Below are 15,000 nucleotides of genomic sequence, written 5' to 3'. Positions count from 1 at the left end.
AGATAGTTATTCCTTCACTGCTCAATTAATCTAGCTGTGCCAGTTTAGCATCCTGTAGTCAGAACATTGAACTTATTGTGTTTTCGTTCATTTATCTTCTAGGTGCACCCCAGATTACTGAGAAAAACGTCCTGGTTCTGATAACCAAGAATGGTGGATAGAAAGTTCGACGTTTTGGAGCGGCACATGCAAGAGCTTAGCGTTGCAAGAAAGGTGGGAGACAGACCAGGCAAAGGTTTGGCTTATTTCAATCTTGGTAACTACTATCATGCTGTAGCTCACTTTAATCAGGCCATAATACATTATACAGAAGCATTAGCCATTTTTAAGGAAGTAGGTTTCAGGGCCGGAGAAGGAAAAGCCTATGGCAATCTTGGAAACGCTTATCAAAGTCTTGGTAATTTTAAGCAAGCCATAGAGTACCACAATCAACATCTTAGTATCATGAAAGAGGTAGGGGACAAGGCCGGAGAAGGAAGTGCCTATGGCAAACTCGGAAACGCTTATCAACGTCTTGGTGATTTTAAGAAAGCCATAGAGTACCACAATCAAGATCTTAGTATCGCGAAAGAGGTAGGGGACAGGGCCGGAGAAGGAGGAGCCTATGGCAATCTAGGAAACGCTTATCAAAGTCTTGGTAATTTTAAGCAAGCCATAGAGTACCACAATCAATGTCTTAGTATCGTGAAAGAGGTAGGGGACAGGGCCGGAGAAGGAGGAGCCTATGGCAATCTAGGAAACGCTTATCAAAGCCTTGGTAATTTTAAGCAAGCCATAGAGTACCACAATCAATGTCTTAGTATCACGAAAGAGATGGGGGACAGGGTCGGAGAAGGAGGTGCCTATGGCAATCTAGGAATTGCTTATCAAACTCTTGGTAATTTTAAGCAAGCCATAGAGTATGGCAATCAACATCTTAGTATCGCGAAAGAGGTAGGGGACAGGGCTGGAGAAGGAAGTGCCTATTGCACACTCGGAAACGCTTATCAAAGTCTTGGTAATTTTAAGCAAGCCATAGAGTACCACAATCAACATCTTAGTATTGCGAAAGAGGTAGGGGACAGGGCCGGAGAAGGAAGAGCCTATGGCAATTTCGGAAACGCTTATCAAAGTCTTGGTGATTTTAAGCAAGCCATAGAGTACGACAATCAATATCTTAGTATCGCGAAAGATGTAGGGGACAGGGCCGGAGAAGGAAGAGCCTATTGCAGTCTAGGAAACGCTTATCAAAGTCTTGGTAATTTTAAGGAAGCCATAGAGTATCACAATCAAGATCTTAAAATTGCAAAAGAGTTAGGGGACAGGGCTGGAGAAGGAAGAGCCTATGGCAATCTCGGAAACGCTTATCAAAGACTTGGTAATTTTAAGCAAGCCATAGAGTACCACAATCAAGATCTTAGTATCTCGAAAGTGGTGGAGGACAGGGCCGGAGAAGGAAGAGCTTATGCCAATCTAGGAAACGCTTATCAAAGTCTTGGTAATTTTAAGCAAGCCATAGAGTACCACAATCAACATCTTAGTGTCGCAAAAGAGGTAGGGGACACGGCCGGAGAAGGAAGAGCCTATGGCAACCTCGGAAACGCTTATCAAAGTCTTGGTAATTTTAAGCAAGCCATAGAGTACCACAATCAACATCTTTGTGTCGCGAAAGAGGTAGGGGACAGGTACGGAGAAGGAAGAGGCTATGGCAGTCTAGGAAACGCTTATAAAAGTCTTGGTAATTTTAAGCAAGCCATAGAGTACCACAATCAAGATCTTAGTATTGCGAAAGAGGTAGGGGACAGGTACGGAGAAGGAAGAGGCTATGGCAGTCTAGGAAACGCTTATCAAAGACTTGGTAATTTTAAGCAAGCCATAGAGTACCACAATCAATATCTTAGTATTGCGAAAGAGGTAGGGGATAGGGCCGGAGAAGGAAGTGCTTATGGCAATCTAGGAAACGCTTATCAAAGACTTGGTAATTTTAAGCAAGCCATAGAGTACCACAATCAACATCTTAGTATTGCGAAAGAGGTAGGGGATAGGGCCGGAGAAGGAAGTGCTTATGGCAATCTCGGAAACGCTTATCAAAGTCTTGGCAATGTTAAGAAAGCCATAGAGTACCACAATCAATGTCTTAGTATTGCAAAAGAGGTAAGGGACAGGGCCGGAGAAGGAGGTGCCTATGGCAGTCTAGGAAACGCTTATCAAAGACTTGGCAATGTTAAGCAAGCCATAGAGTACCACAATCAATGTCTTAGTATTGCGAAAGAGGTAGGGGACAGGGCCGGAGAAGGAAGTGCCTATGGCAATCTTGGAAACGCTTATCAAAGTCTTGGTAATTTTAAGCAAGCCATAGAGTACCACAATGAACATCTTAATATTTGCAAGGAAACAAAGGACCCAATAGCGCTGGCACTTGCGTGGTATCACATTGGTCTTGTTTATGAATTTTTTGGCTCCTTGAGCAAAGCCGTTAATTGCTATCATCTAAGCATTCGTTATTTTGATGAAATAAGGCGTCTTCTTTGGTCAGAGGATGCATGGAAAATAAGTTTTCGTGACACAAAGGGGTTTGCGTACACCGCTCTGTGGACAGCACTCTTGAAAAATGGAGAGGTTGATGAGGCTTTGTATGCTGCTGAGCAAGGACGAGCACAAGCTTTGGCAGACATTTTAAAGATGCAATACAGCGTTGATGAGAAACGTACGATGAAGGTAACTATCACTTCGGTTATCAAAGATCTACCTTCACAAACTGTTTTCACAGCACTTGAAGGAAACACGATCAGCTTCTGGTTGCTAAGAGAAGATATCGGGATAGATTTTCGACAAAAGAAAATCGAAAATGGAAGTGCCGATTCTCTGATGAAAAGTACTATTAAAGAGATCAATGCGGGGACCGTTGTACGATGTGAGAATCGTTCACTTGACAGGCAACGCAGTGACTTCTTGAGCAGTAGGGAAGCTGTTGAAGAAAGTGTTCAGTCCTTGAGCTTCTCTGTGCACTCTTTGCAGCCCTTGTATGATGTCTTAGTCAGTCCTATTGCAGACTTGATCCAGAGTGACGACTTAGTCTTTGTTCCTGATGGACACTTTTGCCTGGCTCCTTTTTCTGCATTGAGTGACTCTGTCAGGATCCGTGTAATTCCCTCGCTGACTGCTTTAAAATTGATCAGTATTGCACCTGACGACATCCAAAGTAAGAATGAAGCGCTGCTTGTGGGCGATCCGTGCTTGAGGGAAGTCACTTACGGCACTGGTGAACCCCTGTATGGACAGCTGCCGTGTGCAAAAAAAGAGGTGGATATAATTGGAGAACTCCTGCAGACCGTGCCTCTTACAGGAAAAAATGCAACCAAAGCTGAGGTGCTGAAAAGAATGAAGTCAGTTGCTTTAATCCACATTGCTGCACATGGAGATGCCAAATTTGGAGAAATTGCTTTGGCCCCAAATCCCGAACGCACATCCCAGATCCCTGAAGATGAAGATTACATGTTAACATTGAGCGATGTTCATGCAGTTCGTCTTCAGGCAAGACTGGTTGTGCTGAGTTGCTGTCATAGTGGCCAGGGAGAGGTAAAATCTGAGGGTATTGTGGGAATAGCCAGGGCTTTCCTGTGTGCTGGTGCCCGGTCTGTTCTGGTGTCACTCTGGGCAATCGACGACGAGGCGACCGAGATGTTCATGAAGAGTTTCTACCAACACTTGGCAGATAGAAGAAGTGCAAGTACAGCTCTTCACCATGCTATGAAATCTCTTCGGGAGACAAAGAATTATTCCGCCATAAAATACTGGGCGCCATTTGTGCTAATTGGTGATGATGTCACCTTTGAATTTGGGCAGCACAAACACGAAAAGAATGGTAAGTGCAATTTAAATATAACTTTAATGACTGAATCTCTGTACTTTGTAGATGTTTTTAATCGGCAAGTTGTCGAAAGGAGCAGGTACGTTCTTCACAGAGAAATGGCTTTAAAAATGGTTACCAGAGTGGTTATTTTACTCGAACTGCTTTGGCTAATACCTGAATTAAATAATGTCTGCATTCACCAAGTCAGCTACTTCAGCTTCCTGCAGATAGCTAGCTGTTTGAGCCATGTTATGATGGACTGACAGTGAAACTGATCAGTGATTGCCGGTTGCTTATGTCAAGTGAAGTGAGTTATTGAGGTCCTCAAGTCTACATGTCAAAGTAACACTGAATAGGAATTGTTGCTATTAACTAAGCACTAACAGTTAAATGAATGAATTAAGATAATTGTTATATTATGTACTTGCCAATCAGAACGAAATTCCTTATTGCCATTTAACCCACTACTTTTTTTTTTTTCAGTAATGATGTCCAAAACGTGAAAAACTTACTTGGACTCTGATACGTCGATATGTTATTTTCCTTTTCTCAATTATATGAGTTAGCGAAAACAATTCAATCATTGATACCTCAGTAGCAGTCAGACACAAGATATCATACCAATTATAGTTAAAGTATGATGACATTTCAGTAGTATTGAGATACTGTCCAAGTCCTTGCATTTGTGCCTTGTTATGTAAGCATCTGTACCAGGATTAGTTAATTAATCACTTGATAGAAATCAGGGACTTGGCAAAACGGTTTGCTTCCATGGCTGAGGATCTAGCCGTTGTGTTATTTTGGCCTTTGAAAATACTTCAAAATAACTTCAAGCCTTTGCGGTATGTTTCTCAGCTGACATGTATACTCTTTAGCTTGCTATACCAACTTTCCATTTACAACATCATTAAGTTACAGTCTCAGGGAATGTGTATTTTCTGTGTTTTTGTAAGGTTGGCCGAAGCTAAATAAGCAAATTAATTGTTTTGAGAGGCAAATGTCTATAAGCTTAAAAACAACCTAGGAAAGTAGAAATGTTTGGAAATTACAAATTTAAATGTAGCATTGACATTTAAAAGATATGGAAATTCCTGGAACACAACGTTTTATTCCCAAAGGGTTTGAATTGGGCACAACATTGAGTTAGCCGATTTGGTCTATTGTTTCTTTTCTCGCAAAACTTGGTTCACAGAGGGACTGGACCAATGCAAAATAATTCAATGGAATGGGTGATTTCTTACAACTTCTAAAAGGTAAAAAGGTGTGATGAAGTAAAAGCAACCTGATCTCTTAATTAATTGTGTGCATTTTAAACTCCGGGGAGGTGGGACTTTGCCTACGCATATGCTTGTGGAAATTTTTGGATTAAGAGTGGATGTCCGGTTAAAACCTTGAAAAATCTATTTCGCTCATACTTCCAAGTTTGTAAGAGTAATGTGTGCCAAGAAGCATGGTATATAGTTAGTTTGGGCTATTACCGATTTATTTTGGAGAGAAATGCAAATCATCGAACACCCCCGAAAATGCTGTTCGGACAAGCGATTTGCCTCTTCATTTTGACGGTCTTGTAAGGTCAACTGAAGCATCCCTCATAAAATATTCCTCCTAATCCTAACTGAGCAATCTCTTAATTATCGTTTGGCCACGTTTAAGTACATTTAAGTCATTCTATAGTTTCAAATAATTTTATTCTTGGCACCTATATTTTATGTCACTAAAAGTGAGTCTTACGAAATATCTTACAGAGAATGTGCTCTACCTTTAAACCCTTTGAAACTTCGGCCATCGAATGTTGGAACAAAGGTCTTTCGTCTGATAGAGAGAAATCTCTGGGCAATTACTTTTCCGTGACGCTTCAAGCGCTTAAAATGTCGTTAAAATGCATTCTTGTGAGCTGAGAGGCTGGGGGAAAGCTTTCCCTTCCCCCTCCCCACCATGAAGAAAAAGAAGAAAAGAAAACTCATAAGGCATAAAAAAAGAAAATGTTCTCTCTCCAAACGGTAGATCTTGCTGTGTCTATAGCGAGTGATATTTGGTATCCACTGTTGAATAGTTTTGAAGCTGACCTTATCAGCAAAGATGAAGAGGATTTGCCTACGGCTGCTCCAGTGAGTTGCATTCTCGTAGCATTCTGCTAATGCTTCTAACAGGAAATAATCTGTACCCCCATCATCATCTAGTTGCCTTTCTTTTATGGCTATGAGCAGCGGGTCAGAGTTATTGGGTGCAATTGCGTCAAGTGTGCGAAATTCAAGTCCCGTGCGATTCTGAACGATAAAATCACTCATTCCAACCTGTACATTGAAACTAAACTTAAACAAAAAAATGACCCCAACTACGTAAATAAACGCGTCGGAGTCCACAACAAAATATTACGCAGATGCCTTGATGGCACGTAAAAAGAAGACCTCGGAGAATACCTTCGGAGAAAAGGAAACCAATGTCGTGCATTGTACTCCCTGTTGGTACACAGCTATACGCTCATTGGGGAACTTTAAAAGTTCCCGAATACGCGGTTTATTTTCGTTATCTCTAACAACGCATTCTGCATTTTGTTCAGTGACAAAACATTCACGGTACACAACTCTTTTATTATTTTAGCTGTTCGTAACTCAAAAGTTGAACCGCTGTGTTATTTTCGTGAGAAGATAGCTCATCGGAGTTTCGATCTGATGACGTCAGATGAAAATTACGTGTAGAAGAACAGGAAATTAATAAACAAGAAAGTCATTTAATAATAAGCTTGGTTTGTCAATGATCATCAATATTCCAAATATCAACGGAAAAATCGGTGGCATAACATACGTGCAATGTTGCTTTCGTCAACATCGCTTCCAACTCATCATGGTAAAAATGAAAGTACGTAGCTCAATACTAAGAATAGTAATAGTTTACCTCTTGTCTTACGAAGTACCACTTCCGATTCATGTTTTCCTTGTCCTCTCTCTCCTTTTGGCCAGGTTTTATTGCGGCCTTTTCCGTGTTTGGATAAATCAAGGGGTATTGAGCATCTTGTAGCTGCTCTTGTCCATCCAATCCCCAGCTTTCCACGATGGTGCGGACATACTGTCATGCTTTCTAAATTGGCTGGCATTTTGAAAATTGCCCCTCGACACAATATTAAGGTCCACCTCATTTACGTGACCAGTAAACGAGTATGACGAGAGATGATTTTCAATATCTTTTGAACACGCGCTCAATAGAACAACCTGGACCGTCTCTTTATCCCTTGTATGCTTTGTGTTGCCACCACAGGAAGATAACATTCTCTTTGAGGAACGCAAATTTTCCGACTTTAATTATGCTTACTAACATATTAATTGGTGACATCATGTCGGTGAAAACACTGTGGTTTGCCATTGGGTATCCTGTAGCTGTTGTGCTGACAAATTTTCGCCTGTTTAATATTCTGCAGTTGCCGTTTACATATGCATAGTTCGATACATCCTTAAAGCTCCCACTTCTCACTGAAAAACAGGTATGGATTAAAATGGTATTATTTTACTTTCTGCACTTTATTTAAAGCAGTCTCATCTATTTTCAGATCAAACCAAAGATGGATATCGTCCTGCTGTGTTCTGACCCGAAAGGTCACAAAAATGCATTTTAACGACATTTTAAGCGCTTGAGGCGTCACACAAAAGTAATTGCCCAGAGATTTCTCTCTATCAAACGAAAGACCTTTGTTCCAACATTCGATGGCCGAAGTTTAAAAAGGTTTAAAGGTAGAGCACATTCTCTGTAAGATATTTCGTAAGACTCACTTCTAGTGACATAATATATAGGCGCGAAGAATAAAATTATTTGAAAACTACAGAATGACTTAAATGCACTCAAACTTGGCCAAACGATAATTAAGAGATTGCTCAGTTAGGATTAGGAGGAATATTTTATGAGGGATGCTTCAGTTGACCTTACAAGACCGTGCAAAATAAATCGGTAATAACCCAAACTAACTATACCATGCTACTTGGTACACATTACTCTTTCAAACTTGGAAGTATGAGCGAAATCGATTTTTCAAGGTTTGCCATCTGCTGTTTGATTTTTACGGACATCCACTCTTAAATGGTATCTCGCACCATTGCAAATGTTGGTCAGTAACTCTTCATCCTCGGAGACCCAGGGGCAGATCGCTAGGCAAGGGAAGTGTAAACGGGCGAAAGAAAATGGCGACGAAGAAAAGCATAGTAGGGCGAGAAGAGCCCCTGGGGACAAGTTCTTACCAGACCAGTTCCAAACAGCAGGGGTAGTTCTCAATTCTGATTGGTGCCAGAAATTCCTTGTGTTTCTCTGCCCAATCAGAGGTCCGCAGGCCATGAAGTCGTTTCGTGTCTTCTTACACGGAACTCACTTGATGGCCATACTCGCCTGGTTCGTTTGGCAAGGTTTTGCTCCAGGAGAAAAAGTCTCAATCACAGCACAAAATGTACAGGAAATCGTTCGGAATATCGGCGGACAAATACGCTGAACCTTACGCAGGTATCTTTACAGTAGCGTATTTCCAAGTGTGTGAGATTTGTTAAAAGATGTCCTCCCCGATTCACCTATTAAAAATAGCAGTGATTTATTTTGATTTGACAATTATTTTTATTCTGCCCCCTTTTCCTGGTCGAGGTATTGGTCGAGGTATTTCCAGATTTCTTACATGAATTGCAGTGGAAGAAACTTTGCTAATCTCGAGAAATTCTTGATCGCACGGGCTAAACGCAGCATGACTTTATTTCAATGCGCGCTAAATTCAACGCTATCGAGCTCGTGTTCTCTTCACGATATTGTTCACGATGAGCCACCCGAAAGAAACAGTTGACGACTGTTGTCGAGGGCGTTCTTACGTTTTTGTTAACAAACAGAGAAAGCGAAACCTTTATGGTGAATTTTTGAGAATATTTGAAGAAGTTTTCGACCAAACTTAAAAGTCCAGGCACATGATGGTCTTTCTCTTGCATCGTGCGACACTTGTCATAAAAGGGCGGAATCAATCTGGAAAAAAAAGTCGTCATTTGCCATTTCAGCAAAGCACTTGTTGAAAAGGAGACATCCCCTTTCTCCTTTGACAACGTGGCAAGGGGATGCACAAACTGCTTGTCACATTGACAAGGAAAAAGGTTATAGAATTCCTTTGGAAATGTACCAATTAAGCCAATTCCACCATCCTCGGTAATGTCTTGGGCTGGTGAGTTAAAAAATCACCATGAGGAAAGCACCCAAATACCAAAATCAAGTTGCCACTGCTTTCCAAAATCAAGCAAAGTAACATCCATCAAGGTATGCACATTTCCAATAATTATGTATACACACACACTGTATGTCGATGTAGAAACACATGTTTTATTATACTGACAGTGTACTAGAAAATAAAATTTGCCATCGTTGTAATGGCATATCCTTAAGTTCCAAGTTTATAGCAAATTACTTAGTTTAACTTATTACAAAAGATGCCATATCCTTGTCCGTTAGGAGGCTCAGAGCTGGTGTTCAGGCTAGTGCTCCGGCTTAATTCCACCTGAGCCGCTCCAGAGGATAATGAATCAAAATTAATACAACCGGAAATAGAGTTTGTTAGATTTGGTCAGGTTTATCTCAAAAGTTTATCCAGCGTCCTTCCCTGATTTGTTTGGAAACGAGTGAGAAGTGTTATCTTGCATTCTTAAAGTAATTTTCAAAGAATTATCCAGTGGAATTTTTTTCATCTTTCAGCTTTTTCATAAATATTTAAAATTCTACTTCAGTTTATAGTTCTTTCTCACATTATGTACTGGGTCAGAGAATAATAATATGGTTTCAAAATCTAAAAAAAAAAATACCGCTCACTGAATTGGTTTTCGAGATAAGACCAAATTTTAGACGGTCTTTGAGCAACACTGTACCATTACCATAGCAGCAGTTGGGACCCAGCAAACACCCTTTAAAACATTGCTTCACAATAGTATTACACAGGTATGAAGCTGTAGCCCTTTTGTAAGGATTGGAGTAATCTTCTTCCATTGGACACACGACTATTAAGAGTGGAAAATCCTTTCGAGCTTCCTTTAATAAACTCAGAAAATAATTTATCTTCTAATCTGTGACCACATTCCTGTCATTCTGTAGAGTGCTCTTTTACCTCTTCAAAGATTTGTGTAAATAGATTAATGCTGCAGTGACATTTTGCATTTTGCCTGAGTATAATATTTATGCTGATTTCAAAACCCAAGCAGCTGGATACAGTTGAACAACAATAATAATTATTATTATTGTTGTTCAACTGTGTCCAGGTACATACGTGTACTATAGAAAGAGTATGCTGTTTCCTTCTTTCTGTGGGAAATATGAAAATAGTACATCAAATCAGTTAGTAATGGTTCATTTTTTGCATTTCTGCTTTGTTTCCCTAAACTGAAATATTGTGCTACTTTTTCTGATGTGTCCAATAAAGCTGATAAATTAATAAAAAATATTGAAAGAACGTGAATTAATTATTAAAAGTTGTCACATTTTTGGGATCTTTGCTGTAAAGAGAAATATCAAGGTTAAGATTTCATATTTGCAGAGGTACAACTCGGAATATTATGTACTACCTGGATCCAAACTCATTTTACTATTGGAGAACAATTCTTTCAGCATTGTTTTAGAAACCTCAGGACTCTGTTGTTGTTATTACTGTCTAACACACAGCAAACTTTTCTATGAAATATAAAATGGCAAACAAGAATTTCCTTAGAGCAAAATTAATGTTGCTTTAAAACATTAACGACAACCCAACTTACGGTGCTCATAAAATATTAACAATCTCTTTCCTATGTTCTCTGCAACTGTCTTTAATCTTTTTTCACATTCAGGTTATTGTCCATTATCCAAGTAAAATTATCTCAAAGGAATTGCCAGCACATGTGCACAGACTGTATAATTTGCTCCTTGCATAAAGAACACATCAGCTGTTACTTTGGCAGCATTCAGAAGCAAACGTTTGCTCTGGAGATTAGCAAAGTTTCAGCCAGAGCAATTGATGCAAGAAATCTAGAAATACCTCGACCAGGAAAAGGGGGCAGAATAAAAATAATTGTTAGATCCAAATTAATCACTGCTATGTTAGGTGAATCGGGGAGGACATCTTTAAACAAATCTCGCACACTTGGAAATACGCTACTGTAAAGATACCTGCGTAAGGTTCAGCGCATTTGTCCGCCGATATTTCGAACGACTTCCTGTACATTTTGTGCTGTGATTGAGACTTTTCTCCTCGAGCAAAACCTTGCCAAATGAACCAGCCGAGTATGGCGATCAAGTGAGTTCCGTGTAAGAAGACACGAAACGACTTCACGGCCTGCTGACCTCTGATTGGGCGGAAAAACACAAAGAATTTCTGGCACCAATCAGAATTGAGAACTACCCCTGCTGTTTGGAACTGGTCTGGTAAGAACTACTATGCTTTTCTTCGTCGCCATTTTCTTTCGCCCGTTTACATTTCCCTTGCCTCGCGATCTGCCCCTGGGTCTCCGAGGATGGTAACTCTTGAGTTTACAAAGGTATTAATGGTACAGTTGGCAAAGGGAAGCATTCCATCCTTTCTCCATATTAAAACTGACAGCAGGATGGGCACCCACCTCCTAAAGCGAGCGCCCCAAATCGAGAGTAAGGTCTACTGACCAACATTTCCAATGGTGCGAAATGGTGCCAAATGACGTGACTCGGGTACTCATACCATTTAAGGACCAGGATTCTGCTAACTTTGTTAAGACTGAGTTGAAAGACTTAATGAAACCTGTGAGATACAATAGCTATGTTGGCTACACACGTGGCCATCTACATACAGGCGTGGATGGTCTCAAGAGTACGTCATCTTCGTCGATCAAGACCACGCGGGTGCTTTCCCTGAGGACCTGCTTTGCTGCTTTAGAGTGTTGAAGAAATGCATGAACAAATTGGACTGTCTGGTTAACGAAATGCTGTACATCAAGCAATTAGGACCACGACTGAACGTGCAAACAGATTCAATCCGAGCTAAAGTCTTTGTCTAGCTCTCCTCCACTTATGCAAATTTGGGGTATTTTCTATCTGTTATGAAATCGCATGTTCATTTCCAACTCCTTGATAATGGCGTCATGAGGTCGCCGAAACGTCAGAAGTGTAACTTTTTATCGCTAGTTTTTACATGTCTGTATTTCACTGTTTTCATCTTTATTTAGTAATTTAACATTTATGTTTCCCGATTTCTTTTTATGGGATTTAACAATCATGTAATAAGTTTTCTTAATATTTATAGATAGCTTGTTTAGATCACAACATTCTTTAATTTTAGCCAGCTCGCCGTTATCTAGTTTTTCAAGATCTCGAATAGAAGGTGATGAAGCAAAGACATAAGTGTCATCAGCAAAAATTTTAAAGTTCAGTTTATCAGAGCAGTTAGAAATGTCGTTTATATAGAGTAAGAATAAAAGAGGACCAAGGGACCTACCCATTCATTTCATTGTTTGTTTGTTTTTGCCATTTGGCCAAAAATCGCGATTTTCAACACTTTTGGAGAAATCGTTATTTCTCTTCTAATAGGTCTTAATTTAAAGCGGTTTCTTGCATAGCACAAATCTATGATAGGCTATAAGGTGACCTTGTATTTCCTAGTTTTTTGGCCTTGCGAAGTTTGCCCAAAAATGATTTGACGATAGGTCTATCCCGATTGGGTTGGCAAACTGGAAAATGGTGCTTCAAATATGGCAAAGAAGTGCTTAAATAATGCTCGACTTTTGAAAAAGGTGCTCGAAATTTACTGATTTTCATCAGTAAGCCTATTTTTTTTTAAAAAAGAATTACCCTTTCGTTAAGTTGTTTATAAATGTTCAGAGAACTAAAACATTAACGTCTTTTGAGCAAAAAAAATTCCTCAGTGAAATGTGTTTTTAAAGCCTGAGATGATTTCAAATTGCTTTACTTCAAACGCAAAATTTCAACCATGTAACGTTTTGGGTGTTTAATTTGAATCAAAGGGTGTTCAAGGTTTCGTACGCGCCTTTTTACATGTGCTATACGAAAATGTGAGAATATCCTGCAATCTTAATACAGATTGAAACTGTTCGATGGTGACTTAAGTTTCTTTTGGAAACATTATTTGTTCGAAAAAATTACATGGTGGTTGTCAAATTGTCATTGGCAGTTCTTGGCCACAATACTTACCCACTGGAGAAAGTTATGTGGCCTTTGAACTACTCCCGCCATGTGCCGCTATCCATATTGCATTGTGCGCATCATACACGTAGAAATCGTAATCTTATTTATAAGGCCCTTCAAAGGTTTGACTCCCAATGTCATTACTAATATGTTTCGAGATAACTGAATATATGTAATATCAACCGGCTTAATGTCCCGTTTACTCTCCATTCAACCTGTTAAGGCAACTACTTGCGGTCTTAACTCTTTTTTTCACTGGCAGGAAACTTTGGAACTCTTTTCCTCTCCACATTAGATTACTAATACTAACTATAGTGAAGGAGTTTCAACCATTCTTCTAAACGTAGATAAATTCATATGACTGGTGACTGCTGTACGTTTTGTAAATAGTTTCGATTTTTATCCTAAATTTTGTATCATAGTTGTAGTTATACGTTTTCATAGATATAATTTCATTTTTACTTACTCTATTTTTTCGAAGACAATCAACTTCCTACTATTTCAAATTCGAGTTGAAATACAGATGTTGCTGTTTTTGTTGAACAACCGGGACCATGGTATTGATACCTCCAAATATCGTAACTGCTCATCAGTTGGAACAATTTTACAAGTAGTTTTGGCTCCTTTTAAATGCTATTTCATTTGCAGTTTATAGTAACCTAGCCTAGATACTTGTCCTAACACATGGCAATAGTGGGAGTTTAGGAGTGGTAACCTCCAATTTAAGATCACCGCTTCTTGACTATTAACAATTTAAGCAATAGAGGACGTTTTCCATGTTTCCATAGCCTCATCTAAATACGAGGGGGAGTTGGTAGAATTCTCGACAGTTATGCAAACCCGAGACGCAGTCGAGGATTTGCATAACTGTCGAGAATCCTCCCAACTTCCCCCAGTGTTCAGATGAAAGTATGGAAACACGGAAAAAAGTCCTCTATCCTCAAAGATGATTCGACAAATGAAGGAAAATGCTGGTTTTTTTACTTCTTGATTGAAACAGATTTTCTTGATATACACTCATATTTCCTACCAGCCAATCAAAACTCGCGTCTGGCTACAGAACCAATCAAAATTCATGTGATGTCACAGCCGTGTTTCCATACTCTCATTAAAACACAGATATTGACCAATGAGAGTGGACGTACTATCCTAATTATTTTATAAAGAGAGGTTAAGTATGACGTTTGCAGCCAACGGGAAACCGCAAGCTCCTACTTGTCATAAAAGCGTGAGAATTCTCTCATTTTAACTTGTCTCGTTCCTTTAAAATGTTAACAGGACAGAAATGAGCTAATATCAAACAGGATCCTTACATTTTTGGCAAAACCCTAATTTCACCCACAACGTTTGCCGTTTGGGGTAAAGGTCATGCTTAACCTCTCTAATAGTTGTCTCAAACGTTGATGGCTCTGTTCAGGAAATCAGAGTTAGTAGAGGGAGTAAATTAATCACTATCCAATGGATACCTGAGTTAGTCGACAGTGGATGTCGTGCTAGCCTCTCCTCTTTGTGAAAAACCCAGACCTGATATTTTGTGCGCTACGTTTATTTGCAGTTGCTCCTATTTAGAGGAAAATCCTACTCAGGCGCAATCAACAGTACAATAAACTTCATTTAAACTCGAATATTTGAGATGCCAATAAAAGATGCTATAAAAATAGATATGAGGAAAATGGACTTTGAGAAATTCTAGTTTTTCAGCAGCAGCTACTCAGCTATCATTTTGTTAGAAGTGTGTTGAGATTGTTCAGCGATTCCGTAAACAGTGTCGAATTTCTCTGTCAAACTCGGCTGATTCCCCTAATGTGGCAGCCCTAAAGTTCTATTCGGTTCTTTTTGGATTCGCAACTTGTTGCTTCCGAATATATTCCAAAGGACTTGCCACAACTACAAACGTTTTCGATTTGGTGGAAGAAGAACGATGCATTTTCTTCTAGAATGTTCGGGCCTGTATTAATAACACTATTGCGAAATCCCGTAGGAAGTACAACTGTAATGTTTTCTTTTACTCAAACCATTCTTCG

The 15,000-nt window shown here is 39.6% G+C and overlaps 1 protein-coding gene across 1 annotated transcript in view; it reads left to right on the top strand.

The window, feature by feature from the left end:
* LOC137995302 (tetratricopeptide repeat protein 28-like) overlaps nt 1-5,104 on the top strand; it is an 83,422-nt gene extending 78,318 nt beyond the window's left edge. Inside the window, exons 4-5 of the mRNA XM_068840874.1 lie at nt 574-3,844; nt 4,316-5,104. Coding sequence (XP_068696975.1) covers nt 574-3,844; nt 4,316-4,335 — 3,291 coding nt within the window. The 3' untranslated portion in view covers nt 4,336-5,104. The remainder of the gene's footprint in view (nt 1-573; nt 3,845-4,315) is intronic.
* Nucleotides 5,105-15,000: the final 9,896 nt, after the last annotated feature.

This window comes from Montipora foliosa, chromosome 3, assembly GCF_036669935.1.
Source record: "Montipora foliosa isolate CH-2021 chromosome 3, ASM3666993v2, whole genome shotgun sequence".
Classification (NCBI taxonomy): Eukaryota; Metazoa; Cnidaria; class Anthozoa; order Scleractinia; family Acroporidae; genus Montipora; species Montipora foliosa.
Note: the sequence above shows the minus strand (reverse complement) of the source record. Positions and strands in the feature narration are given on the sequence as shown.